We start from the raw sequence: 27,820 nt of genomic DNA on the forward strand, positions 1-27,820 counted from the left end.
ATGCAAACGTTTCACACACTAACAGTGTAGACTGTTCAATTCCTAGATTCTTTCAATCATTATGCACCTATCCGACGTTCTAAATAATGGAAATACCATATAAAAAGCTCCAACTCAACAACTATTACAGTAGCCGTATAAATGCATATAAAGGATATTCTCAAGTGGCTCGCAGACGCGTTTTCTCAGCAAATAAGAATGCACTGGAGTGTAAACAGACGGCGTATCGAATTAGCGTATATTCAATCTGTTGTTTCGTTGAGTAGCTTGGATGGTGCAAGTTAGGAGTGTGAGCGATAAAAGCATTGCTTTTAAATGAAACTAGCTGTCCCGGCAAACGTTGTTCTGCTTTACTCTTATCACTTAGCGTTATGAATAGATGTTGTCCGATTCTCAGATCTACCCGATGAACACACAAAATTTCACAAGAAGTCGTCAAGCAGTGTCGGAGGAGGTTAACTACAAACACCGTGACTTGAGAATTTTTCATTTTTCACAAATACAGGAACTTTATCGATACAAGGCGATACGATATCTTCATGAATAAAAGATTACCTACAGTTACATTTTAGTTTCCCAAATTAGAAAGGCGTTCAGTTTCTATTGTATGTACGTAAGCCAAACTGTACAAGTAAGCATTTGTACGTTTTATGTTACTATTTATTTGGGAAAACATTTTCAATGTATACTAAAATTGTAATTACGTTCTAGATTAACAATTTAGTTTTAACTGAAACTGAAAATTGACTTTGTTAACTTTGTATATGTTACCTTAACATTACAATATAAACATAGATATATCAATGATGTGGTTGCATTTTTACCAATAAATTGATGTCGTAGATAGAGGATAAAACTGCCTATTTATACTAGTGTTAAATGTTTAACTATAGAATTCCAAGAACGTTATTTTCAAACTCACTTCTCACTCAAAAGCTTAATTAAATAAATTCTAGATTACCAATTACTCGCTCTCACTTATAATTTGCGCCAATCCGTTTTCTCGAGTTAATTCATTGACAGCGGACTCTGAAAGCATTTGCTGGTTTATTTATTAGTTTATTTATCCGCCTTTTTTGCTAAATACCTTTTAAATTGACTTGAAAAAGAAACTCTATCTCTGTGTTACGTAACATTGTTATATATTATACATGTTTATTTGTAGGAGGTTTGTTTTGTCGTATATTCGAAACTATAATGAAATTGGTTATGAGATAATTAAAGTAGATAATAATGTATTTTAACTTACTTCAATATGTCTATACATATTCTTACATGTGTAATTTTGAAATTTTACTGCTGTTGCAAAAGTATACATTTTCTATAAGTAAAGGCACTTATGAAGAATTAATAATGAAGGGAATGGCAATTTAAGATAAAGTAGCTATTATTTTTAGGAATTATGATTATATTATATAGGTACGTAATCTGCCTCTCAGCATCTTCTACCGTACTTACTGACTTAATTAATTCACGACTACATTCAACTTATTAAGAAAAACTTGAAAGTTTTGATAAGCGCTGTAGCAACATTAACATTATATGCAAACGTGAATTCAAAACAAAGGCATTGGGTTTGACAGTGGAGCCTTCTGAAGCTACATACATTGTTACAGGAAGCTTAATTATTTTGTGGCAAACTTCACTCGAATTTGGGGTGTAAATTTGTATTGTGTGCTTCATTTACTATTAAAAATGCTAAAATAACTATCTTTCCTTGTCTGTAGATATACATAAATTGTTATCTTTAATAATTAGAGAAAGAAAGCAGAATAAATGAATTGTAGGTACTATATTATGACATGCAGTATTTAGATTAAATAGACTACAATCGAAATATATCAAATATACAGTATACAAAGAATATTAACGCATTCCTTTTAACATTTCACATATAATTTATCAAACATAGGTACTTTAACTACGAATTCCAAATAAATACTAGCTGAAAATAACTAGGTATACTTACAATGTCTTTCCAGCTAGTACTTATACATTCTAGAATGTTCTAATTTACAATATATTCATACATCAATTTAGAATTTTTAATTTATCACAACCAAAATGTCGCTCGATGATTTGAGTAGAGTCATTTGGGTACCACGATAGGACTCAAGTGTGCTAATTACTGAAGTCCTGCCGTTGTACTTTACGACCCACTCATTGTTGATGTTTTCCTTCAAGATGAAAGGGTTTGAGCCTCGTGTGATCCTTAAGCCAGGGACGGTCAAGTTTGCGTTAAATTTTACAAATGAAAAAGTTAAAAGACTTATATTATTATCAGTGGCGTAGCTAACCAGGGGGCTACCAGAGAATCTTGATTGAAGTGAACTTTCGAAAATTTCGTCTAGTTTCAAAATAAATGTTCTCTATTCTGTTATTTGTTTTCCTGGTAACTTGGCTACGCCACTGTATATAATGAATATTCTAAATCTATATTATTAAATTTTATTTTGCATGCATTTTAAGCGTATTTGTAGGACCACCTACCAATTTTGAACTAAGCAGGTATGTAAAATCTTAATTTAATTTCTTTAAGTTCTAATTTAGTTTTGAGGTATAAAAAAAACAATTTATTTAATTATCATAAAATTTCTTAAATTTTTAATTAACTTTATACTCAAATTTTAGATATTTATAAGTAAATATGTGTGGGCTTCCCCACTTATACTAACCATTTAATATACCCATATATTGTGCTCAATCCCTATGAAGTCAGCAGCGATCCGTCATCTGAATTAATTATATCCTCAATTAATCATCGGGATGTGGGTCTCTCACATTTCTTACTCATTATTATATTCACTCAGCTTCGTATAAAGACTTAGCCTTAATCGAGAATATATTTAAGGATATATATTCGTTATCACCCGTATATGTCCCGAATTTTACTCGAAAGTCATAATATGTACTTATACAGAGTAACTTTTGTAGATATTAATATATTTATTCATATAATATTTCTTGTTAATCTGTGCAACCGTTTAAAAGTCAAAAATAAATTATAATATATTAATAATTATTTATTCTCCACACTTAAGCTATTATAAACCACATTTGAACACTATTACAACCTACGTGTTTAAATTTTACATTTTTCAAAGCATTAAAACTAACGATGTAGCGAGTATATTTCTCAGCTAAATGACGTCACGCATCAGCTGATCCGGCGGCCATCTTTTTCGCGCCATTTCGCTCACCGTTACTCCGACACTATTAGGAAAATTCTAAGTTATTGCGTGCCATCTTCTATACTAGAAATTGAGTGGGGCTAAAGTGAGAAAATTGAAGCGGGTGCGGATTTTTTATTATGAAGCTGTGTTTTTATTTTTCCATCTCATTTATAGATTGTTATTCAGTAAATTCGTTCGACGCTGAAAATGTGTGATCAAACACAATCGCAATTACTTACATTCAAGTTTATACACTTTTAGAAAGATAATATTTTCATAAAGAATAATTTATTTTATTTCATTATGCTGGTGACATTAAACATATTGGCGATTTTAGTAATAATAATAGAACTTACTCCTGTTGGTCGAATTTCAAACGACATGCGATGGTAGATAAAAATTAAACAAAGCTTCGACATACTTGCATTTAATATAATACCATAGACGTAATAATAAAATATATCATAATATATCAATAACAACAGCTGCTTAAAATATAGATTTCTAGTATAACGTTTCCAAGCGTGCTTAAAATATCAATTACAATAAAATGAACATTCCTTCTAAAACTGTTTCGTCGATCTTTTAACCAACTAAGCATAAAACATATTTTATTTTTATTCCGCTGCCGCTTGTCTCAAACACTACACGCTAGGTAATGCAACGCGAAAGGGTCGCGCGTGACATCTCCGCAAATCCCTCCAGCCTCCCTCCATTTCAGCAACAAGTGTCTTTTCATTATAAATCAGTCTACAATATTCTTCGGTAAAAATGCGCGGCGCTCTATGTGGTTCTATTGTTTTTATTGTACTCGCTTCTTAATATTTCTTTCTTGTCGCAACTTCATTTCGTTTAAAATATATTTCAGTGCAAACCGTACAACGAACGTTGCTTATTAATAAATATTCGGGAATAGTAAAAGACAAGTGAAATTATTTGATAAAACAATAATTTTATTTGTTAGTTGTAAAAATAGATATTCTTATTTAACGTCTGTTATAGGATAAAGTAAAATCAAGGCATTTTCAGTTGCTTTTTATTAAATTATAAATCCAGATAATTCAAACAATATAACTGTATACATATAACTTTCATTCCCCCAATTCTGATGACAAAAGTTCGATAGAATGAGGGTAGTATTTAAAATTCGGCAAATGGAACAACCGTGAACCGACCCTTCGTCCGCTTGTTAAAACTTTTTAAATTGTCGTCTCTTGTAGCTTTAAAGCATTTAAATGCCGAGAAATTTTTCTTTACTAAGTTCCTGTAACCTTAAGAAGTACTGGGAATTAAAAAATAAACGGATCTTATAAATTTAAATGGAGTTAAGAATATAATAACAGTTTTATGACGAAGATAAGGAATCGTAAAGGAATCGTATTTACATTTTGAGTTGTATTATAAGTTTTATTATTTTTTGTTGTATTTTATATTTAACCATGATATGACAAATCAAGTATGTACAGTGTACAGGGTAGAAATTTATATTGGCCCTTGAGGAATGTACTTGAAATACTGGAGATAGCAAATATTTCTGGATTTGTAAAAAGAAATAGAACTGCATTGAAAGATTTTCGAAAATTCACTTTCTACGACCGGGAATCGTTCGTTTCAAGAAATAGGAATCCATATAAGAATATAAATAAAATTTCACCTGTTAACTTCTATCGAGTTTTGCCTACGTACAATAAATAAATAAATAAATAAATAAATATTAAAGGACATTATTACACAAATCGACCTAGTCCCACAGTAAGCTCAATTAAGGCTTGTGTTGTGGGTACTAGGCGACTATAAATATAATATTATAAATACATATAATATAGATAATAACACCCAGACCCAAGAACAAATAATTGAGTTCATCACACAAATATTTGCCCTGACCGGGGATCGAACCCGGGACCGTCGGCTCAGTAGGCAGTTACTTTACCACTGCGCCAACCGCGTCGTCGATAAAATAAATAACAATTTAAATGTATCGTAAAAACAACTCAGTGAGTTGTAAATCACTCTAATGGAGTCCAAATACAGCCCGTAGGATTTAACAAACTATCTATCCATTGAATTTCATCTTTATTTATTGGATTTGAGGAAAATGGCCGAAATGGCTTCTAAAGGCATCTCGACTTCCGGTCGCGAGCCAAGATGGCGTCGCGACAATTTCCGCTTCTTGACCGCCATTATTGACTCACTAGGCTTTGATAAATTTTCGATAAAGTATAATAAATTAGTTTTCGTCACCGCTAACTTGATTTTGGAAAGTTACCTGGGATGGAAGAATTTTATATATCACTAAGAGATTTCGGGAACACTTTAAGGTGGGCTTATATTTACTGTTGTGATTTAGGTATATAGTAAGAATTTTTTGACATGTTTGCTTATTATCAGTCTTACAGTCATACAATTTTAGTCGATTTTTTCATTTAATTTAGCTGAATATCATTGATGGCGCAAAATAGTAATAAATTCACGCTAATCCCAAAGTAAGCAAGAAAAAAAATATATAATTAGGATTCAATGTGTTACAGAATTGTGAAAAAAAATGCGGTGCGGTGAAATACCTACAGCTGTGCGGACACAGCCTTGTGTATAAAATTTAAATTTTTGGTACCTAGATACCAACATAAAATGTTACATTCAAACACTCGTAAACTGGAATAATACATGCATTTCTTATAACTGAGGATTAAACTAAATATATCCATGTTTGATCACTGGGCATAATAAACATATAGTGCCATCTATAATATAAGCGTCCAGCTTATCAGTCAATACACATAAAATAAATATATATAATTTATCGTATAATATATAAAATAATTCATAAGGGCATCCATCACGTCCACGAAGTCATGACGAATGGTCCATCTTGAACCCTTTGTGTAATTAACGAAGGTGCTTTGATTTTTGCAGGAAATAAATATTATTATTACAACAGGTTGGGAGGGTATTTTGGGATTTCAATATACTAGATGATATTTATATGAAATTCTAAATAACATTGTACTTACCTACCTACCTATTCTGTGCTAATAGACATTTTTTGCTAAATGTAATGATAAAATGCTTTCTGAAAATATTTTGTTCATTTTCTTGCACTTTTCCGCCTCCTCCATAAAGGAAAAAGTCATAAAAATATTTATTTATTTCCTCTTTTGAATCTGGTTAAATTAAGATATATTGCTGTTTGTGATTTTATATTAATTTATTATAATGCATACGTATATCTATTATGGAAAAACTGCCATGAATTCGTTGAATGCATGTACTGAATATGTATATTATATAATCAAATAACTTATGAAGTCATGTAAACTAAGGGGAAAAACTTCAAATCAAAACTTTATCAACAAAAATCCACTATCAAGATAGAATTTAAACAAAAGCGATAACCAGATACTGCCTAGGTCATCAACATTAGTGAAGGCTCGTTAGCAACACAATGACGCTTCTCGCGAGTCATGCTGCCCTGGTACATGGATATGGGTCATTACATTTAATTTGTTAATTAAAAGTATCATCTTGTTTGATTCTAAGAAAATGGATGCAGAGGGAGTATAGTTAAAGGGAACACTAATATTATAAAGGCATCTCGACTTCCGCTAAAGCTGAAGAGTTTGTTTGTTTGTTTGAACGCGCTCATCTCAGGAACTACTGGTCCGATTTCGAGGAAGGTTATAATCATCACGCTAAGACCAACAGGAGCGCCGAGCGGAGCAATGCAGGTGAAGCCGCGGGGAACAGCTAGTTTTAATATAATTTTCAATATTAGTAGGTATTAAGCAAAGTCACTTTTTAGACGAGAAACTTTACGTTACCGTTACCGAACAAAACTGATAGCCAAGCAGTTAAATAAATAAAATATCAATCAATTATCTAGCAAATACATTTACATGAGGTGTCGATCCCCTGTTTGTACCTGTCTACCTGATTGATCCTATTCCCCGTGTTTTGGGAGAACATTGATTATGCTGATGGCAACATTGCTCCACTGAAAGATACTAAACTAAGATTTATTAAGGGTTAGCCGGCACAGAGTATAAATTATTTTATAGTCTGTGGCAAACGTTTGCTTTCATTTCCGTATTCCTTTAACATTATTGCAGATTTATCGTATCGGGATGTAATTTAATATTTTGATACAGTGCACTGCAATATACTGCTATAAAAGTAAATTATTAATGATATAATAGCATCGGTTTGAAATGGAAAAATAACAGGTTTTTATCAAATGCACATTTCTTTTCTTTTTTTTCCGTTCTTGGTATGCAATGGAATCTATTATTACTGAGATACAGTTCCAGTTTTTATTATTTCCATTTATTATCTGTACACTATAATTAATTAAAATAACAAGAAAAAGACATTCAATTCTCCGGACTACTCTACTATCACGAAGAATAAGCTTTGATTAAATCCTTTTGAAGCATACCCTTTATAAATTGAAATCAAATTTATATATTCTCAAGTGTTGTTTCAGATAATCAAATAAACTGTCTTCCATTCAGCGCCATTTAACATCATATAAATATCGCATTGAGAGGAAACTGTGCCTTGAGATAAAGGACTGTTCTCTAAGAATCGAGAGGCGACATCAATTAGTCATACATTTATATGTTAGTGAACTTAGCAGATCATTTTTAGCAGATCAAAAAAAAATGTGAGTTCTTATCGCGTGCAGTTGAGTTCTACAGTTCCTGATACTTTTTAGAAATAGTTCTGGCGTTTTTACCTTAAAAAACGACATTTGAAAAAATAATCTGCCAACTTCCCGTAGCAGATCATTTTTAGCAGATCAAAAAAAAATGTGAGTTCTTATCGCGTGCAGTTGAGTTCTACAGTTCCTGATACTTTTTAGAAATACTCGCGTAAAATGAAACACTAGAAAATTTATTTATGTCATATTTCATCACGCCGTAGCATCATGCCGTAGCATCACGCCGTAGCATCATGCCGTAGCATCACGCCGTAGCATCATGCCGTAGCATTACGTCTTAGCATCATGTTAAGCCGGGTCCAGGTCGGGTTTTTTCAAATGTCGTTTGTTAAGTTAAAAACGCCAGAACTATTTCTAAATAGTATCAGGAACTGTAGAACTCAACTGCACGCGATAAGAACTCACATTTTTTTTTGATCTGCTAAAAATGATCTGCTAAGTTCACTAACATTACATTTATTGTGTACAAGTGTTAAAATCGGATAGGACTCGTTTGCTTTATGCAATCGAATACATATCAAAGAAATACGTTTTTAACTAGCTTTTTAAGAAAATTATAATTTTACGAACTTACCACATTTTTTATATTTCACTTATATGCTGCATTTTATGTGTTATAACGATAATTGTCGTAGCAAAGTTTTTCAGATGCCGTAATTTATAACAAATTTGTTACAAAATTCCACTTCAGGTTGCGTTTACCTATTGCATAAAACAGGAAATACATTATTCCTTATCTTCCATAATAATATTATTTATCACTAAACCCAGTAACTCGCGCCATCCGCAAGCCGGATAAGACGAACGGATGTGAAATAATGAAATTAATCCCAGCTTCTAAGAAGTGAGATTCGAATCAAAGACAGTCTAATCGAATTGGTGGTACAACCGTGTTTACGCCTGCAACGGGGAAATTTAGTTAAAAGTTATTGTAAATGCATAATTTACTTTATTATAAGGTAAAATTTAATTATTTAGAGACAATTATTGGAAGTAGGTAAATGATGATGATTATCAATAATCCTTTGTGAAATATTTTAACTAGTAGTTAGTTTGTGCTCTGGCATGCCTGGTATTTAAAATAGTGTAGGTTAATAATATATAGAACGAACATTGAAAATATCAATTAACACGTTCGCGGACAGTATATCTTACAGGTTGCAGCTACTGACACACTACTTTTTTTCATACATTGCCCAGGGGCGTAGTGTCACAACACATGGTTAAAAAACCATATGATATGACAGAACGGATATAGGCGTAAACGTCGTAAGTACTCAGCGTCAGATTCATAGTCATCATCATCAGCAAATGGGCCTTGACTCGATTCAGGGGTAGACGCTGCATCAAACAGGTCTTGAAGACGTTTTTGTTCTTTTTCGAATGAGTCTCGAGACGCCATCTGCTAAAATATTCGTTACAAATTTAGTTCAACAAAATCGTGTTCACAACAAACAATAGCAACATAAATATGTTGTTTACATAAGCAACTAGACTTGAATTAGTACATCCAGTATGAGTAAAACAATTAAATTACGTTGGAAACAAAATACTCACTTTCTAAACAACAATTCACACGCGGCACGCGGGATCACCGCAGCGGCGCAGTACTCGACTAACCGTATGCAAACATGACGCCCACGGGCGTAGTGTGCGCGGGGAGAGGGGTAAAAAAATATGAATGTATGCGTGGAAGTACCTTCCTTTGACGAATTTTTGTAAATAATGCACGTGACAGTACAAAAGTCGTAATTATACCTGTGATGACAGTACAACATGCCGTTCTTTATGATAGTATGAAAAATCGCTCGTCGTGTGGCGTACTGATTTTATGCAAGTAAAAACTGATACGTCGACAGACGTACTGCCGTATCACTTTTAGCTGTCTAGACGCCTGTGGTCGTTACTGTCCGCGAACGTGTTAAATATACAATTTAATTGATTTTTATCCCAACAAACAACGAGACAGTAGAGAGTTATCTTATTTTTCATTATATTTATATGAATAAGCATAAAAGTGAAGGTCCATAAATCTACAACTTACTGCTAAATATATACTGTATACTAACAGTAAATCCTACTTCCAACTAATATTATAAATGCGAAAGTTTGTGACGATTTATGTGTTTGTTACTCTTTCATGCAAATACTACTGAACCGATTACAATTAAATTTAGCACACATATAGAGGGTAACTTGGATTAACACGTAGGATTGGTTTTATCCCGGAAATCCCATGGGAACGGGAACTATGCGTGTTTTACTTTGTAAACGCGGGCGAAGCCGCGGGCGGAAAGCTAGTACTTTATAAATTGCCAAAACCTTTATATTTTAGTAGTCTAATTGTACGCTGTGGTTTCTCGCGCCCCAGGGACCACTTTGAATTTCGGGATAAAAAGAAATTCTTGTTTTAATTCAAAATACCTACGGCGGCACGTGTTTTTATTTATAATGTTCTATTGTAAATATTTGGTTATCTAATACAGTGTTAGAGACTGGTATTTTTAAAGTTGTTATTATCATCAATTCTTGATACTTATCGATTTGACGTACTAAATCCTCACCACTGAGCCATCACCACTGCATTATGTATTATTCATAATAATAAAATACTTTGATACATTTATCTGTATTAATATTTATTTCGTATTACGTTCATCAAAGCCTAAATTATGTCATCTATAAGGTAACAAGACATTTATTGACTGTTAGCTGTGCTGTTAGGGGGTACGAATTTCGCCCGGTTAGCCATTTACCTATGCAATATATTACAAAGTACGTACCTAAGCGTCACACTGTAAACAGAAACTTATAAAACTCAATTTACAAGTATTGTTTAGTTTTAGTGAATTGTTTTTCGCGGTTGTTAAAAGTTTCAAATTAAAATAAGCATTAAGTGTAAATATGGGTAGGATTGAGAATTTTGTTTAAACGTATTTTAAAACTCCCTCAATTTAAGGCGCTTCACGCCTAATGCTATCTCTGACACTTTAAAGAAAAATATGGCGACAGAAAGACATATATGAACATGCTCATAATATATTTCATTCATGTAACTTACCTAAGTACAGAGTATTCCACACTTATACACCTAATAGTTAAACTTATGGAAACACTCCTTAAAAATTAAAAATGAATTGATATTGCCATCTTATGAAGTAGGTACCTAAATATTTAATTTTTAATCGATTTTCAAATTAAATTTTTTAAATAGTAGTACTTATTGAAAAAAACAAGTAAAAATGAAAACGCGCCAAAAAGGCTTCCATCGAAATGCGATAAAAACCCGGGATCTAATCAATACGAGAGTGGCACTCGAGGCTCGCGATAATTTCGCTTCCGACAAGATGGCGGCCGCAATTTCCTCCCCACACTTCAGGCGCGTGCATTTGACATGATAATTGGCCTTTTCTCTTGATATTCATATCTTATTTCGTAGTTATTTATGCTCGATGATGCATTGTTTGGATTGAAGGCTTGTGTGTAATTTTTATAGCTTTGTCCTGTGTGAATGGATGGGTTAATTGATTGTCTGTTTTTTACGGACAATTTTTTACCTATTTTATAATATTTTTTTATTATCAAAATCTAAACTCGTATAGACGTGATGAATCATTATATTGGAATTTGAATTATAATCTATACATATAATAAAATCGTAGGAAAGTCAAAACTGTACATTGAATATTTTTTTAAAAGAATACATAATCCATGATCTATAATCGATATAGAAGCCAAAAATATAGTTTTTAGAATTTTTGTCTGTTTGTCTGTTTGTCTGTTTGTCTGTTTGTCTGTTTGTCTGTTTGTCTGTATGTTTGTCCGAGCTAATCTCGAAAAGTACTGCATAGATTGACTTCAAATTTTGCATGAATATTACTAACAGGTCGTGTGAGGTTTTTTTAAACATATTATCATGCTATCACCTCCGGGGGAGGAGCTGTGAACCTTTACTTTTCTTATGTATTCCGTGTACTACGACAGCGTACAATCTAAAGACTCATGTTTAAATGTTGTTTTTGAGTAAGCCATGCTATTATCTAGCTTTACACTATAAAAACTACGTCATTTACGTAATTTGGGCAGAGAAACTGTTTAATGAATCTTAGTACTATAAAGACAAATTTGATTCAGCGCCATCTATGAGATTTCGTAAAAATCAAATCAATTTACAACATGTAAACTACTGAACTCACTACTGAACTCAATGTTAAAAATTAATACATAATTTAAATATAATTATGTTATTTATTTATTTAACTCTTTAACCCATAATAAATCTTCCCTTCCCTATAAGGTGCGCTTATATAATTCGTGTGAATATACTACATTTTTAAAAGTGAGGGTAGATGTATATTATTTTAAGTCAAACTAGACACCATTACAGTTAATCTAATATTGATTGTGTTCATTGGTTACATTTTTAAAAATCTTCGTGTTTTAATAATTCGATCACGAGGCGGGACTCTAATACAAAAAGGTTAGTTCGTTGATAATTATTATTCCTTCATCATTTACATGTTGTTAGTAAAAATATACTTTGACTGTTAATACTTTTGTTCAGTATTTATCTGTATGATTATTGCTTGGTAATTAATCTTAATGGTTAAAGCTACACAGAAATCAAGTATGAAAGAAATGTTCTCCATATTATATAAAAAATATCTCCCGACATCATAAATGTCTATCTTTTATGGTTGAGCTTAGGAGTTCAAAGCTTTCTGATTATATTTGTCTACTAGCTGTCCCCGCGACTTCGTTCGCGTGGAATAGTGACTATGGGACCTATGACCATGGGCTCAGGGTGGGGCAACAATAAAAAATCATTTTTATTTTCATGCTCCCACTCCCGCGCCCACTCGCACTCCCACGCCATATGCCACGTTCAGTCCTAATCCCTACTGAACTCAATGTCAATGATAATTATTATTCCTTCATCATTTACATGTTGTTAGTAAAAATATACTTTGACTGTTAATACTTTTGTTCAGTATTTATCTGTATGATTATTGCTTGGTAATTAATATATTTTCATGTCGTATACCTAATTATAAACATAAGTGTGATGTGAAACTAGCTGGATTTATTTTTACACACTCACAGTCTTATATTTTGTGTTAATGTTAAAATAGTATTAATAGTGTAAATCATAATATTTTTTCAAAGTTAAAAATATTTCCTTTTTTCTGATGGTGTTGCCATCGAATTAAACCGCGCTGTCGTTTCGTTCACAAAAAGTCATGTTATTAGGACCGAATATGTAGCCGCCTCAACTTACGGAAACGAGAGTAACCTGCATTATCTGTTAGTTATTGTATAGTCGAATTTAACGTTACATGGAAATTGGAATCTAAATATATGTATACCTATATATTAAATCTGTAGAGGTCAATTCTGCACATGAAATATATTTCCTAAATAACTATCACGAGGTGATTAGAGATCGACATCGACGTCAAAAATGTTTGTCCGTCTGTCTGTCTGTATAACCGTTATAGAAACAAAAACTACTCGACGGATTTAAACGAAACTTGGTACAATTATTTTTCATATTCGTGAGCAGAGCAGCAACTCCATTTTTAAGCTTTCGTCGCGTGTGCGTTCTTAATGCGTGTATCTTAATGGTTAAAGCTACACAGAAATCAAGTATGAAAGAAATGTTCTCCATATTATATAAAAAATATCTCCCGACATCATAAATGTCTATCTTTTATGGTTGAGCTTAGGAGTTCAAAGCTTTCTGATTATATTTGTCTACTAGCTGTCCCCGCGACTTCGTTCGCGTGGAATAGTGACTATGGGACCTATGACCATGGGCTCAGGGTGGGGCAACAATAAAAAATCATTTTTATTTTCATGCTCCCACTCCCGCGCCCACTCGCACTCCCACGCCATATGCCACGTTCAGTCCTAATCCCTACTGAACTCAATGTCAATGATAATTATTATTCCTTCATCATTTACATGTTGTTAGTAAAAATATACTTTGACTGTTAATACTTTTGTTCAGTATTTATCTGTATGATTATTGCTTGGTAATTAATATATTTTCATGTCGTATACCTAATTATAAACATAAGTGTGATGTGAAACTAGCTGGATTTATTTTTACACACTCACAGTCTTATATTTTGTGTTAATGTTAAAATAGTATTAATAGTGTAAATCATAATATTTTTTCAAAGTTAAAAATATTTCCTTTTTTCTGATGGTGTTGCCATCGAATTAAACCGCGCTGTCGTTTCGTTCACAAAAAGTCATGTTATTAGGACCGAATATGTAGCCGCCTCAACTTACGGAAACGAGAGTAACCTGCATTATCTGTTAGTTATTGTATAGTCGAATTTAACGTTACATGGAAATTGGAATCTAAATATATGTATACCTATATATTAAATCTGTAGAGGTCAATTCTGCACATGAAATATATTTCCTAAATAACTATCACGAGGTGATTAGAGATCGACATCGACGTCAAAAATGTTTGTCCGTCTGTCTGTCTGTATAACCGTTATAGAAACAAAAACTACTCGACGGATTTAAACGAAACTTGGTACAATTATTTTTCATATTCGTGAGCAGAGCAGCAACTCCATTTTTAAGCTTTCGTCGCGTGTGCGTTCTTAATGCGTGTATCTTAATGGTTAAAGCTACACAGAAATCAAGTATGAAAGAAATGTTCTCCATATTATATAAAAAATATCTCCCGACATCATAAATGTCTATCTTTTATGGTTGAGCTTAGGAGTTCAAAGCTTTCTGATTATATTTGTCTACTAGCTGTCCCCGCGACTTCGTTCGCGTGGAATAGTGACTATGGGACCTATGACCATGGGCTCAGGGTGGGGCAACAATAAAAAATCATTTTTATTTTCATGCTCCCACTCCCGCGCCAACTCGCACTCCCACGCCATATGCCACGTTCAGTCCTAATCCCACGCCCACGCCCACTCCCCTTCACAATTAGTACCTACCATATCAAAGCCAGGGTAAGCGCCCCACCCAGCCCCACCGTGGCTACGCCCATGCTGAATTACTACTTAACATACAATTATTGAGTAAATACGTACAACCATACTGTGCTGTTGTACTACCATAAATAATTAAAAGAATTGTTATTAAAATTTCTTACTAAACTGAGCTAAAAAACTTACGTACCAAATTATTAAAGAAAATCAAGAAATGAAATGCCTAACCTATACCAAATAGTTACTACATATTATTGTAATTAAAAATTATGATTAGTATATAATATCGAAAATCAAAAAAGAAATGCCAAACTAATTCTACGTAAAATTTCTTTTAAATTATGTCATATTATTTTTTAGGAACCAGGGGGGGGGGGGAGAGGAGCAAATTCTATTTCCTTCCTTTCTTAAACGGATGTTTTTAATAATCTATGGTGTAGCCAGTAGCCACTGATCAGCTTAATCGATACTCAGTTTTTATCAAATCGATACTCAGTTTTTATCAAATCCAGAAACAAATCCAAATTAGATCTTTCCTGTCTCACGCACGTAACTAAAGGCTGAAGAGAGAGAGAGCACGTAACTAAACCGTTGAGACGAAGAAAAGTGTATAGAAAAAGGAATAAATAATTTCATAAACTTCCCGACGATCTTTAAAAATAAATTATAACTTTCATTTTTTTCATTCCCAGAACCAGCGTCGGAAAATATTCTGCCTAACAAAAAAAACCGCATCTAATTCGGTTTACCTGTTAGCCAGCTACGGTGCCATAGACAGACACACACACACACACACAGAAATACATAGCGGTCAAACACATAACACCAGTCTTTTTGCGTCGGGGGTTAAAAATATAATACGACATAATTTAAAGGACATTTTATGTGGAAAATTTACCTATACACCAGGGTAGATAATTTTTGAAACAAAAAAAATCGCAGTAGGATGAAACCCATTAGAAAAGGATATGATAAAAATGTAAGGAAAAATAAATTACGGTCAATCGGAGTTCGGGAAGTGCGAGGGGGGGAGCTTTTAAGAGAAAAAAATGGTTTCTCTCGATTTCTCGATAATAATAACACCTGCTAATTTTTTTCTACATATTTTAATTGTACAGACATCACAATTTTATTATATGTATTGATGATGATGATTGAGATTATAACACTCTTAGTCCGTTTTAACTTAATTTTTATTCACCCGCACCAGTGCCACCTTTTTTTTTTTTTTTTTTATAGTGGGGAAATCTTCCAAAGATACCCACGGCCCCCGGGGAAGGAGCCGTGGGTTATGTCGGATTCTTACCGACTAAAACCCCACTGTGTTCCGTCGAGCCGCTTTAATGATGGGGCCGCGGGTATTTGTTGGAATTCTTCCGCGACCCCCTCGACGGCAGCCCATCTCCAGGCCAGGCGCAAGCCAAGAACAGGAAAGGTAGTTTGCCTGCTCTTCCCTCCCGTTGGCGGCATGAGCGGAACACGTCTCAAGCCGCCTCACCGCACCGGACGATGGATTACATTCCCCGTTCCACCGCCCGGCGCACCAGTGCCACCTAAAAAATCTTTATATATCGAAATTCGAGCAAAGTTAAGAAAATGATAAATAAGAGTTCTCAAGGATCGTTAGAGATAAGAGGCTTACTATTGACCGAAAACAACATGTGTTATGCCGAACCTGAAACCGCTTCACAACGAGAATTGCGGCTCACAGCTGACCGCGAACGGCATGTACTATCCTGTGAGACCGAAACCTTCACTGAGAGGGTATATATAACGTCTCACAGCTGATCGCAAATGGCATATTGTACTATCCCGTGAGACCGAAACCCTCACTGAGAGGGAATTACGTCTCACAGCTGATCACGATCGTCATATTTTATCTCGAGAATTCTGAAACTTTTACTCAATATGAAGACCGTTTGACAAATAATAGGGTGCACCATAATATTATTCGATCTCTCGAAGATGAACATGAGCATAAGCAATGACTAGAGTAGGGACGCGAATATTCCCATTATTTGAGACAAGAACGATTAATAAGTTTGTTTAATGAAAGATTAAGAATTGAAACTATTGGTCTCTTTAAACGGACGAATAGCGAGAGGCCCGTCTTACTGCAGACAGATTTCGACATAGTCTTAATGACTTAGAGGTAAACATAGAAGATCAATCTACAAATTCGGTGGTGTGGTCCGACAAAATAATATAAAAGTGGGTTTGCTTATAACCTCACAATTGATTACAGATCATCTTCTGTATAGGCGATATTAACGTAGTATGTTCTTTTTGTAATGCTTTAAAGTGGAGTAAGGAGTCGGCTTTCGTTTGAAGATACGCCGGAACCTTTGAAATCACTACTTTTAAGTTTTAGAGGAACATGTGCAATCTAAACAGTTCTTAGACAATATTAGCTCCTATAGTATTGCGTTTTAAATGATCCTTTGGTGCTCAACAATTATCAGATGCTCCTTTCATTCTTACTTTTAAGATACAAGGTCAAGTTTATCATTTGATAGGATCCCTTTTGCCTGAAGGCCAACCTAAGTTTCTTTAAATATATTTTGTATTCGACTACGACGAATAATCGAATACAAGAAATCAATATTTCTCGAATTTAAAACTGAACTCATTTCACAATTTTAGAACATGTTAATTCATCAGGTTAATCCGTATATACGCGTTTTAAATCGACATTAGAAGCTTTTCCTCAAGATGGTGATATTAATATAAAATTGGTATAAATGCCGATAGACGGAAGTCTATCAGCACTCAGGAATTCCCTGAGCGTGTTATAACGCCCAGGCCACAGTATTACAATTTTTCCTACAGTAGGGCGACGAATGTATTTTCGCATAGCAACGGAGGGGAACTCGTGGGGGGTAAAGTGACGCGGGCCACGTACCACAAACATGTTTAGTTTGTGGTACCGAGCGCGAAAGAAAGTCATCGTGTTTTTAGTAAAGTTACTATCTAAACTAACGTAATTTATTACTTAGGTACATATTCTATAATGGCGCGCTCAAACTGTTAATCTACATTTAATTTAGATTATTATTTTAATTACTAAGAAATGTAGAATTTAAATCACATTCATTCATGTTTTCCTCAGATATTCGATGTCTATGATTTTCGATGATTTTAAGATTTTCTTATCAGAGTATTCAATTTTAATGTAGTTAAATTTTATAAGAGACAATTAAGAACATTCAAAAATAAAGTGTCACGTATTTTTTTTAAACGACGAATGACGAAAAACGACCGAATCGCGGACGAAGTCGCGGGCAACAGCTAGTCTTATATATAAAAATGAATCGCAAAATGTGTTGGTAAGCGCATAACTCGAGAACGGCTGAACCGATTTCGATAATTCTTTTTTTATTATATTCCTTGAAGTACGAGGATGGTTCTTATGTAGAGAAAACGTAATTATGTACCACGGGCGAAGCCGGGGCGGACCGCTAGTCTATAATATAAAAATGAATCCCAAAATGTGTTGGTAAGCGCATAACTTGAGAACGGCTGAACCGATTTCGATAATTCTTTTTTTATTATATTCCTTGAAGTACGAGGATGGTTATTATGTAGAGAAAACGTAAACATGTACCACGGGCGAAGCCGGGGCGGACCGCTAGTACAGAATGAAATTGCTTTCATTAAACATCTATACTCTATAGGCAGTCACGTCTCGTTATTTAGAAAAAATATGATGCCGTCTTTTTATATTTCTTTAACTATGATAATATATTACGTGTAATCTCAGAGGAATAAACCTATAGAGTTCTTATATTGAGACAGAACAAAATACATATTTTCTAATCTACTTACTCTTAGTCAATAACAGCATAAGTCAGATTGAGATAGCGATAGAGTATCTGCACTGTCTTCAAACGTAGCGCGCCGGCTAAGTTTTGTTTGCCTTCCAGCTGGAGGTCTCGGTCCGTCAAGTGTTTTTAACGAAATATTTAGAAAATATAAAGTGTTTAGTGTTTCTTTTTATTTGTCAGTGTGCTTAAATGACTATTGTATGTTTAGCTACCGGCTATTACTAGTCGAATGGGAGTTTTGGATGAAAACAATGAAGAAATATCTTTCCATCGGTAAGTGATTTTCAGCAAATTGATAAATATTTATGTTCTAACCCTATTTGAAGGTTTTATCAAGCGCTTTTTTATAAGTTTATGTTGTAACTGTAACATTTACCCACTTTATGGGGTTGTGGAATACAAAAGAATTAAATAATTTTTAAAAAATGTCACAATATTATCACGTTTGGCATTTTGTTTACCACCGTAGTGTTGTAACACATCTAGCGTATATTATCGATTTATGACAAAAAATCTATTTCATATTAACGTTGATTTATTTATTTTGTTTCTTATATCAGATTTATATGTAGTTGTTGTAGCAAATAATAGATGTAAATTTTCTACAGCAGGAAAATAAAAAATACCACGTGGTTGTTTTATTTGACTTATCTGTTTAGTTTGTTGTTTCTCTTTTAGATTATTAATAAATTCATTTTTTTTTAGATTTCCAGAGCTAAATAAAAAATGGGTATAAAACATGAGACGTGTGGATTGGACGCCGTCGAAATTTGCTAGATTGTGTTCACTGCATTTCGAGCCTGCGTGTTATCAAGATGGATACTCTAGAAGAATTGTGCAATCTTACGCTTACGTTTTTTTTTTTTGTTCCTTTAGATAATAAATACATTTGTGTGTGAGTGAATTTTTATTTGGAATTTTTTTTACACATTTAGGTACTTTAAATGTGTAACTATGTGAAAATTAAACGGTTGATTAAATGACAGTTCTCATAGATGAAAAACTACTATTGAAATACATACTTAATATACATGCGTTTTCAAAGAAAAACCCGCATAGTTCCCATTCCTGTGGGATTTACGGGATCAAAAGTAATTTTTCCAAATTTCATTGTAATCGGTTTAGTAGTATTCGCGTGAAAGAGTAACAAACATCCATCCTCACAAACTTTCGCTTTATTAGTAGGATGTAAGGAAAATGTTTTCTTTAAGACTGTCCTTTTATGAACTTGTTAAAATTCATGCTGACTGTGCCTTTCTCCTCACTCCATTAACTTTATTGATCTTTATTTTAAATTAGTTACATTTCAAGTTTTAAAATTTATTTTAAAATATACTTACTAGCTTTCCGCCCGCGTTTTTAAAGAAAATCCCGCACAGTTCCCGTTCACGTGGGATTTCCGGTATAAAACCTATCCTATGTGTGTATGTACAAAATTTCATTGTAATCGGTTCAGCAGTGAAAGAGAAAGTTATCCATTCTCGCATAATTTCGCATTTATTATATTCGTAGGATTAAACAAATAATGTATTCAACTGAAATTTATGATTAATTTTGTTTTTTTTTTATTATTTATTATTTCACGAAACCGTAAATGCAAAATGCATTCACGATTTTATCGATGGAAGCACATCCCATCACTATCACCTTCTATCTATCTAAATACGTACCTATAGTAAAAATGGTGCCATGACTATGTTGAAACGTAGCTTGTAGTCTATAGCTATCTCATTCTTTCATACGACGTTTTCTTTAGATAGAGAGAAACAAATATATGTAAATTGTATACGCTCGATACAAGTACTCTATAGGTTTATTCCTCTGAGCGTGTAATATTATTTTGAGACCCATATCTCAAATACCAACATAGTACATTGTAATCGTATAGTTTAATAATGTGTATTGTAAAGTTTCTGATTTGTGCAAAAATACAATAATTAATAATAAAATGAAAAAGACCTCATCGTTTCTTGAATTCCAAATTCGATTGAATTTTTTTTTAATTTTAATTTCAAGGCAAAGGTTACAAGATTCGAGTTGTATTTTTTACCGCTGGCATGATAAATCTGTGGGATTAATTTGCGTCGCCGAGACAAAATTAAAACAGCTCGGATTTCGTACTCTCTGCAATCCGATTACAGCTGGTAAAGGTAGATATCTTGAAAGAACATTTTTGTTATTTGGTTCTTTTTAAAATGAAGGTATTTCGTATTGAAGTATTAAAAACATTATTGAATGGCTTATCATTTGCAGAAAGTTCCAGATTTTTTTAAATTTACAGGAGAATTAAAATTAAAAAAATACATATTTTTATGATAAACATAAAAAAATCCAGATTGAAAGCCGTTATTTTTTGTTATAAATAATCGCGCAACCCATAAAAATACCAGGTGGACAGAAGCGATTAGGAGGTTGCTTGCAGTTCGCTGAAGCATACGTGGTATTTATTATCTCTCCCGCCCAGCTTCGCCATTTGTCACATTTTTCATTATTATACTTTTAGTTTCGTAATTCTGAGTAAAATAATGGGTTCTTATATTTATTTAGAAAAAGATATTAAGATAATACGAGTTATTTTCTCCACATTAATAATTTACTTTTATTTATAACCTGTTTTAAGAGAGAAAGTTGATTAAACGAATAAAATGTAATTTATAACAAAGGAGTAAGATAGAAGAGAGAAATAAAGATTTATTTTTTCTGTGATCTGTGTTTGGTACTGACACGCCGTGGTGGTGCAACATCGCGGGCAGTGGTAGAAAATAATATGCTAAGAAAGGGCATAGGGTACTTTTTACTATGGGAAAACTATCCAAAGTCACTTTTCCACGCGGACGAAGTCGCGGGCACAGCTAGTTGAGTACATAAAAATAGCAATATTATGTTTTACTTTTTTTTATTGAAAAATATTGGCATGCATATACCAGGCGCACAGAAACGATCGGTAGGTGGCTAGCTTATTGAAGTGTGTTATCAACATAACCCAGCCGTGGTGAAGTGGTTACAGCAGATTAGTTTCGGCGATTTTATAGATGTTAAACCTTTAAAATGTTTAAATATTTGTTAGAAGAAACAATTTTGAAGCTTTATTGGTAACGAACAATTTAATGTATGTTTTATTTTGGTTGAAGTGGAAAATTAACTGAATTCATTAATCAAATTTCAATAAAATAATCTAATTTCCCGCATCTAAATTAATCATTTGATATTGTAGATGTTGATCCTTAATACAAATAGACAGACATACACGCTATAAAACAACAGTCTTTCACAGAATAGCCGTATAACATTGTCTCTACAAATCGGTAGCAATATAAAAGTTCGAAAGGCCCGTTGCCATGGCGACCGGTAAATTGCCTGTAAAATTCAAATCACATTGAATCGTGTCCCGCGATAGCTTTTAGACCATTGCGTACATTGTATTACTTGCCGATGTTACGTGCAAGAATCTAAAGACGAAATTTGATTCAGGACATTCAAGGTCAAAGTTCTTTTTAATTCATTGATTATTCAAAGAAGAAACAAAGCTGTTGTTTATTTATGTAGGTAGTAGGCTTAAGATTGTAGGTATGACGTAAGATTTGACACCAATTTCAATTAACATAATAATATGTCCTTAATAAATTAAAGTTACTGTAGGTACCAAACAATTTTTTATTTAATACTGAATATTATAACACTTTTGAGTTTTGACAGAAGCAACGCGAAAGCTAGATAGGTACTTTCTTACATATGCGCGTTCTCAAAATACAAAAGATCGTAAATAATAGTTAAACTAGTTTATGACAGATAATCTCATAATTCATTAGAAAGTTTACCTGCTGATAAGATAAAGGTGTCGTTTAGTTACCTTTGAAGATTTACCGGTTAAGTGGTTAACAGCTAGTTATTGTTAAAGTATTTTTTACAACGAATGTAACGTATCGATATTTCTTAGTATCAATCATAATGGACTATGAAATTAAATATTACCTACGTGTTTCTGTGAAATTAAACTTACTGATAAATATTTTTTATTTATTTATATACTTACATAACTATAACAATGTATTAATAAAATTAAAATATATTTATTTAATTCTGAAATAATCTTCTCGTCCATCTATCGATACCAGGAACACATGACCAATAAAGAGCAGTAAATAGCCAGGCTATCGCCGGATAAGTGAATTTATCCGCCAATACCGATAAGCCGGGCCCTGCTGTAACATATCGGATGTGTAGCGGATATTTTGTTTATTACGGCATTTCTGTTGGGTAGACTTAAATAATAATTAACCAGTAAATACCAACAGAAAAAAAGATATTTTTCCATTATTGTGTAATTTAACCATTCAAAAGTATTGCAAGAGTTTTGTAGGATGAATAAATATTAAGACCTTTTTTTAAATACATATTATATATTATTATGTATGTAAAAACAGGAAAAATATTCATTAGGTACGTGTCTTAATCTACAAAAAAAACAAGCGGAAAAAACAAAGATTCAAACTTTCACATATATTAAATGTCATGAGCATTTTGTAAAGCGAATCTCGATTGTAAAAAATACAATTAATAGTACTTAACTAACTACAGGAGTCAGCCAGTCTAAAATTCAAACCCTTAGTTATACCTAGGTATCGAAGTCCAGTCTTAAATTCAACCCTTAGTTACCTATAGGTATAGGTACAGATCTCGAGGTGCCTTCACACGGCGGACGCGAAGGAATGCCTAGTCCAGACGCTGATCTTAAATAACCCAGCTATAGGTATGCGACAAAATTCTGTGAATTCCCTTTGATCGGGTAACGCTTTTTGCTGAGGTCAGCAGACGTGATCTGGTATTCAAATATGGACTGACTAGCTTTTCACCCGCGGCTTCGCCCGCGTTTTTAAAGAAAAACCCGCATAGTTCCCGTTCCCGCGGGTTTTCCGGGATAAAACCTATCCTATGTGTTAACCCAAGTTACCCTCTATAATATGTGTGCTCTAATTTCATTGTAATCGGTTCAAAATATAGTAGTATTTGCGTGAAAGAGTAACAACACACACACATCCTCACAAACTTTCACATTTATAATATGTATTAGTAAGAAAGATATTTCTTTAAATTTTAATGTTAATAATAATGGCTCAAGAACATTAAGTTATATACTTATTTATACGAGTGTAAATCAACATTATTATATTATTGAATTTATCTTCGCAGCTTTATAGCTGTGTCGTAAGAAATAGCCTACGTGATAATCCAGCCAGCCAGTGAGAATCCATAAGTAATTTATCATTGTGCCCAGTTTTATCCTGTTACGATAATTTACTCGACAAGTATAATTTCTAGTTTTAGAAACACTTATCCTTATGTATTAAAATTGTTAGCAATAACAATATATGTAATATTTTTATTAAGCTATAGTAACGTTGAGTCAATAAAAACGTTAAAAATATAACCACTAAATTATACAACCTCTTTTCCTAACCGTGTAGCTGGCAACAAAAAAAAGAAGAAAAAGAAAACAATTCTAATTTCAAATTCGCGCGCCCATGACCATACTCGAACTCGAAACCGATCACTCAATGAAATTCAGAGTGAATTTATTTTATAGAGTTAGGCAGCACTCAGCAGTAGGATCACGTGCCTCCGTAAGCGAGCATTCTCCACATACCGACCTCGCCGATATTTGTCGACACCGCATATTAAGACTTGCCGCATTCTTTCTGCGATATTGAGGGTCTTTAGAACAATAGGGGAATTTAATGCTGGATGCTGTTATTCCATTTGAAATTTACGCTCTTTGTACGGATAATATTGATGTGGAACTAGTCGTGTCTGTGAGTGTGTACTTCATCTTATTGCGAGATAGCATATTTTCGATTAAATTCTAAGCTATTTTTTCCCTTTTCTTTGGAAAACATAGACTAAATATATAACTTTTTGTGCGTCCAGTGCATCTATTTATTCATTGAAATTGTTTTAAAAAATCTGTTTAGGCGTAAAAGCCAATCCTAGTTACCACTTAAATTCTAGCTTAGGTTGCGCTTGTAACTGCAGTAATATCGTAGTATTAATTGTGGTATAGATAATAGATTGATAAGTATATGAGATAATACCTATATAGTATATAGTAATCGTATTATGTCCGTACACTATTATTATAATTAGGCATATCCTTAGCAATTATATTAGAGCAATATATACTATAGTCATAGAATTATATTATCTGTACTAGAAGTAGAAAATAGAAATCATGTTTTTTTAAATCCATATACAGAGTATTATTATAACAATATTGTAGATTTTGAAAATACCTATTTAAAGGTACTAATAAAATTGTGTCCAATACAGAATGCACTACAAAAGAGAATTTTTGATTCATTCATAGTCTCTTATTTTTTTTTATATATTAATATACAAAGCTTTTATTGTTCAGTAGTTTTAAAATAAATTTTAATTTATAACTTACATAATAATTAATAAATGCCTGAACAAGACCTGAATATTATTCCAATTTTTTAATCTGTCGTAACATTTTTAGTCTGTATTTTTAGAAAATACCTAATTAAAAACATTAAACTATGTCATTAGATTCAAATATTATTAACATAAATATAAATAAATCAACAGCAAATTTGCTTTTCACTTACACATACAAACCAGTTAACTAATCATTTCTTCAAATAAATATTTTCTAATGACTCGAAATTAATTGTACTTTTAAAGTGGGGGTAGATCTATTATTAATATACCGTTACACTATTTTAATCCTTATTACCTCACATGTAAGTGTCATAATAGTTTACAGTATATAAGTCAGGTGATTAGCCATTGTTAATAAATTTTAACGTCACATTTTAACCATCTGCAGTCGAGGAAGGTGGTTAAGAATGTTTTAAAGTCAATTATTATTATTATTAGTGAATAATATGTTAAGTGACGAAGTGTATTATTATAGCGATGCTACTTTTCAATTGGTAAGTTTTTCTTGTAAAACAATCGATAAAAATTGTTAGTTGAAATAGTTCGAAACTTTTTCGATTTGAATATTTTGGAAGTCAGGAAGTGCAGGTAGAAGGTATTCATTGATTTATAAATTGCTAATGATTTTATATGCAAATACTTTATCGTCCTTGTTCACAATAGTAAAGTTTTTGAAGTAAGTTTTATAAATTATAGTGGTGGCAGCTTTTGCAGCCTATTGGTTAAAATGTACCTTGCCTTTATTATAATTATTATGTTTAACTAAAAGTATCTCACGTCAACATCAATAGAAAGGAAATTTTACAACATGTTATACAAGTATTACAAAATAGAATTAACATTTAAAAAGCCATTCAAGTCAAAACTTAAATTGAAACGATCTAATCAGCTGAATTATGTACCTAGTTAGATTGTTATAAAATTATCGGAAACTGTTTTTAAAACAAAGTTTTTGTTTTTAATTACACATGAATACTTATTTCAGGAATCTAATAAAAAGTACCTACATAAGTACAAATTACAAAATAAAAGAGGATATTCTTTAGAAGACTTTAATTATCTTTAACGAAAATTCAACGTTAAAATAAGTCATACCTATTACCGAAATGGCTTAGGAATTCCAAGAATTACTTTATTGAAGTAGTAATGAGGTTGAAAGCCTGTCAAAAATTAAAAAACATTACGATTATGCTATGCAATATTAAAATAACAGCATCCTTTTAAGTTATAACCAATTAATTATTGTAAAAGACTAGCTGAAACCCGCGACGGGACTCGCTTTGAATACGGGTGTAAAGAAGCCTATGTGATAATAGGACTACAATCTTTCTCCGTACCAAATTATATACAGATTGCATTATCTGTTAAAACGCGAAAGAATAACAAACACGCATCCATATAAACTTACTAAGTTTCGTAAGTTTGCATGGACGTGGGTATGTTACGCTACGATGAATTATGAAAAAAAATCCATCTATGTATAATATAAACAATTCTTATTTTTTATAAACAATATCCCCTTTATTTTTCAGGAGATCAACCTTCAAAATAAACGCAGGGAGCTGATAGCGATGCTGGACGCGATCGAACTACGGGATTGTTTAGTCTGCTACCAACTCAAGTGTCGCTGTAACAAAACTATTGAAAATGGCAGCACCGCTACAGATAAAAAAGAAGACGAGCCAGCGCCAGCGACACCGGAAAAAGAAAACATGAACGATGAAATCGAAGCGTGGATTAAATCCAGCAAGATCGGGAGCGACACAAAGGAATTGTCAGAAAACGAAAAGAAAGTGCTACAGATTAAACAGAATCTCTTGAAAGACAGCGCCGCGGTGGAGGCGTTTTTCAAATCGTTCAAATTGCCGCCAAAAACCTCGGTGACGTTTATGTCAAATAAATTGGCGGAAGCTTTTTTGCGCGCGAAACAAACGAAAGCAGAGTATAGTTACTTCTAATAACGATTAAATGATATCGATTATTAGTAAAATGTTAACATTTTTGAAACAGATAGTTTAGAAAGGTTATCGTGGATTATTTGATAATTTAAAAACAAAGTCGTTATTGCCTCGAGAAGCTATTTAGTTGTCATATTTATGATTAAGTTAATTACACATTAAAAGTACCTAGGTAATTTGCTAAAATATCGATTAATTTAATGTAAGTTGTAAATCGTAAACGTCACTTTAAAAAAACATCACAAAATATTCAATACCTAGGTATTACATATGAGGCAAATCAAAATGAATAGCAATATAAATTATTAAATATTAACTATATTCCCTTTAGGTATACAAAAAATTACTCTAAAATTTTTTATTGTTAGAGTAAAAGAGGTAAGTTTATAAGAAAAATAAATAAATGTACTGTTTCTTTAAAGAGAAACGGACTTGTTTTGATTTGGTCGTGACGACAAAATATTGCTCAAATAATGACTTATATAATATTATGATAGTCGTGGCTACATGTTATATATTTTATCTACTATATATGTAAAGAGAAATATTAATTAAAGGCGACATGGACACGACACGATATGTCGTCACGATCATTTGGAAACGAGATTCGTAATTATAATGCAAAGTATAATAATTATTAAGTTGAGTTTATAACTATTGGTTATAAAATTATTATGTGCCATAATAAATCTAGAATATTCTATTTCTTCCATCGCGGGTA

The 27,820-nt window shown here is 32.7% G+C and overlaps 2 protein-coding genes across 2 annotated transcripts in view; one reads left to right on the forward strand and one right to left on the reverse strand.

The window, feature by feature from the left end:
- Window positions 1-27,820, reverse strand: part of cpx (synaptic transmission protein complexin) — a 176,343-nt gene that overhangs the window by 49,114 nt on the left and 99,409 nt on the right. The window lies entirely within an intron of this gene.
- LOC149478182 (uncharacterized) lies at window positions 25,529-27,614 on the forward strand. The gene is made up of 2 exons (XM_089709957.1): window positions 25,529-25,635; window positions 26,674-27,614. The coding sequence occupies exons 1-2, from the start codon at window positions 25,588-25,590 to the stop codon at window positions 27,097-27,099; spliced, it is 474 nt and encodes a 157-aa protein (XP_089566083.1). The 5' UTR covers window positions 25,529-25,587; the 3' UTR covers window positions 27,100-27,614.

Source organism: Colias philodice, chromosome 23 (assembly GCF_061535455.1).
Source record: "Colias philodice isolate Cphi_HAF_F1 chromosome 23, ilColPhil1 Martin Lab GWU primary, whole genome shotgun sequence".
Lineage (NCBI taxonomy): Eukaryota > Metazoa > Arthropoda > Insecta > Lepidoptera > Pieridae > Colias > Colias philodice.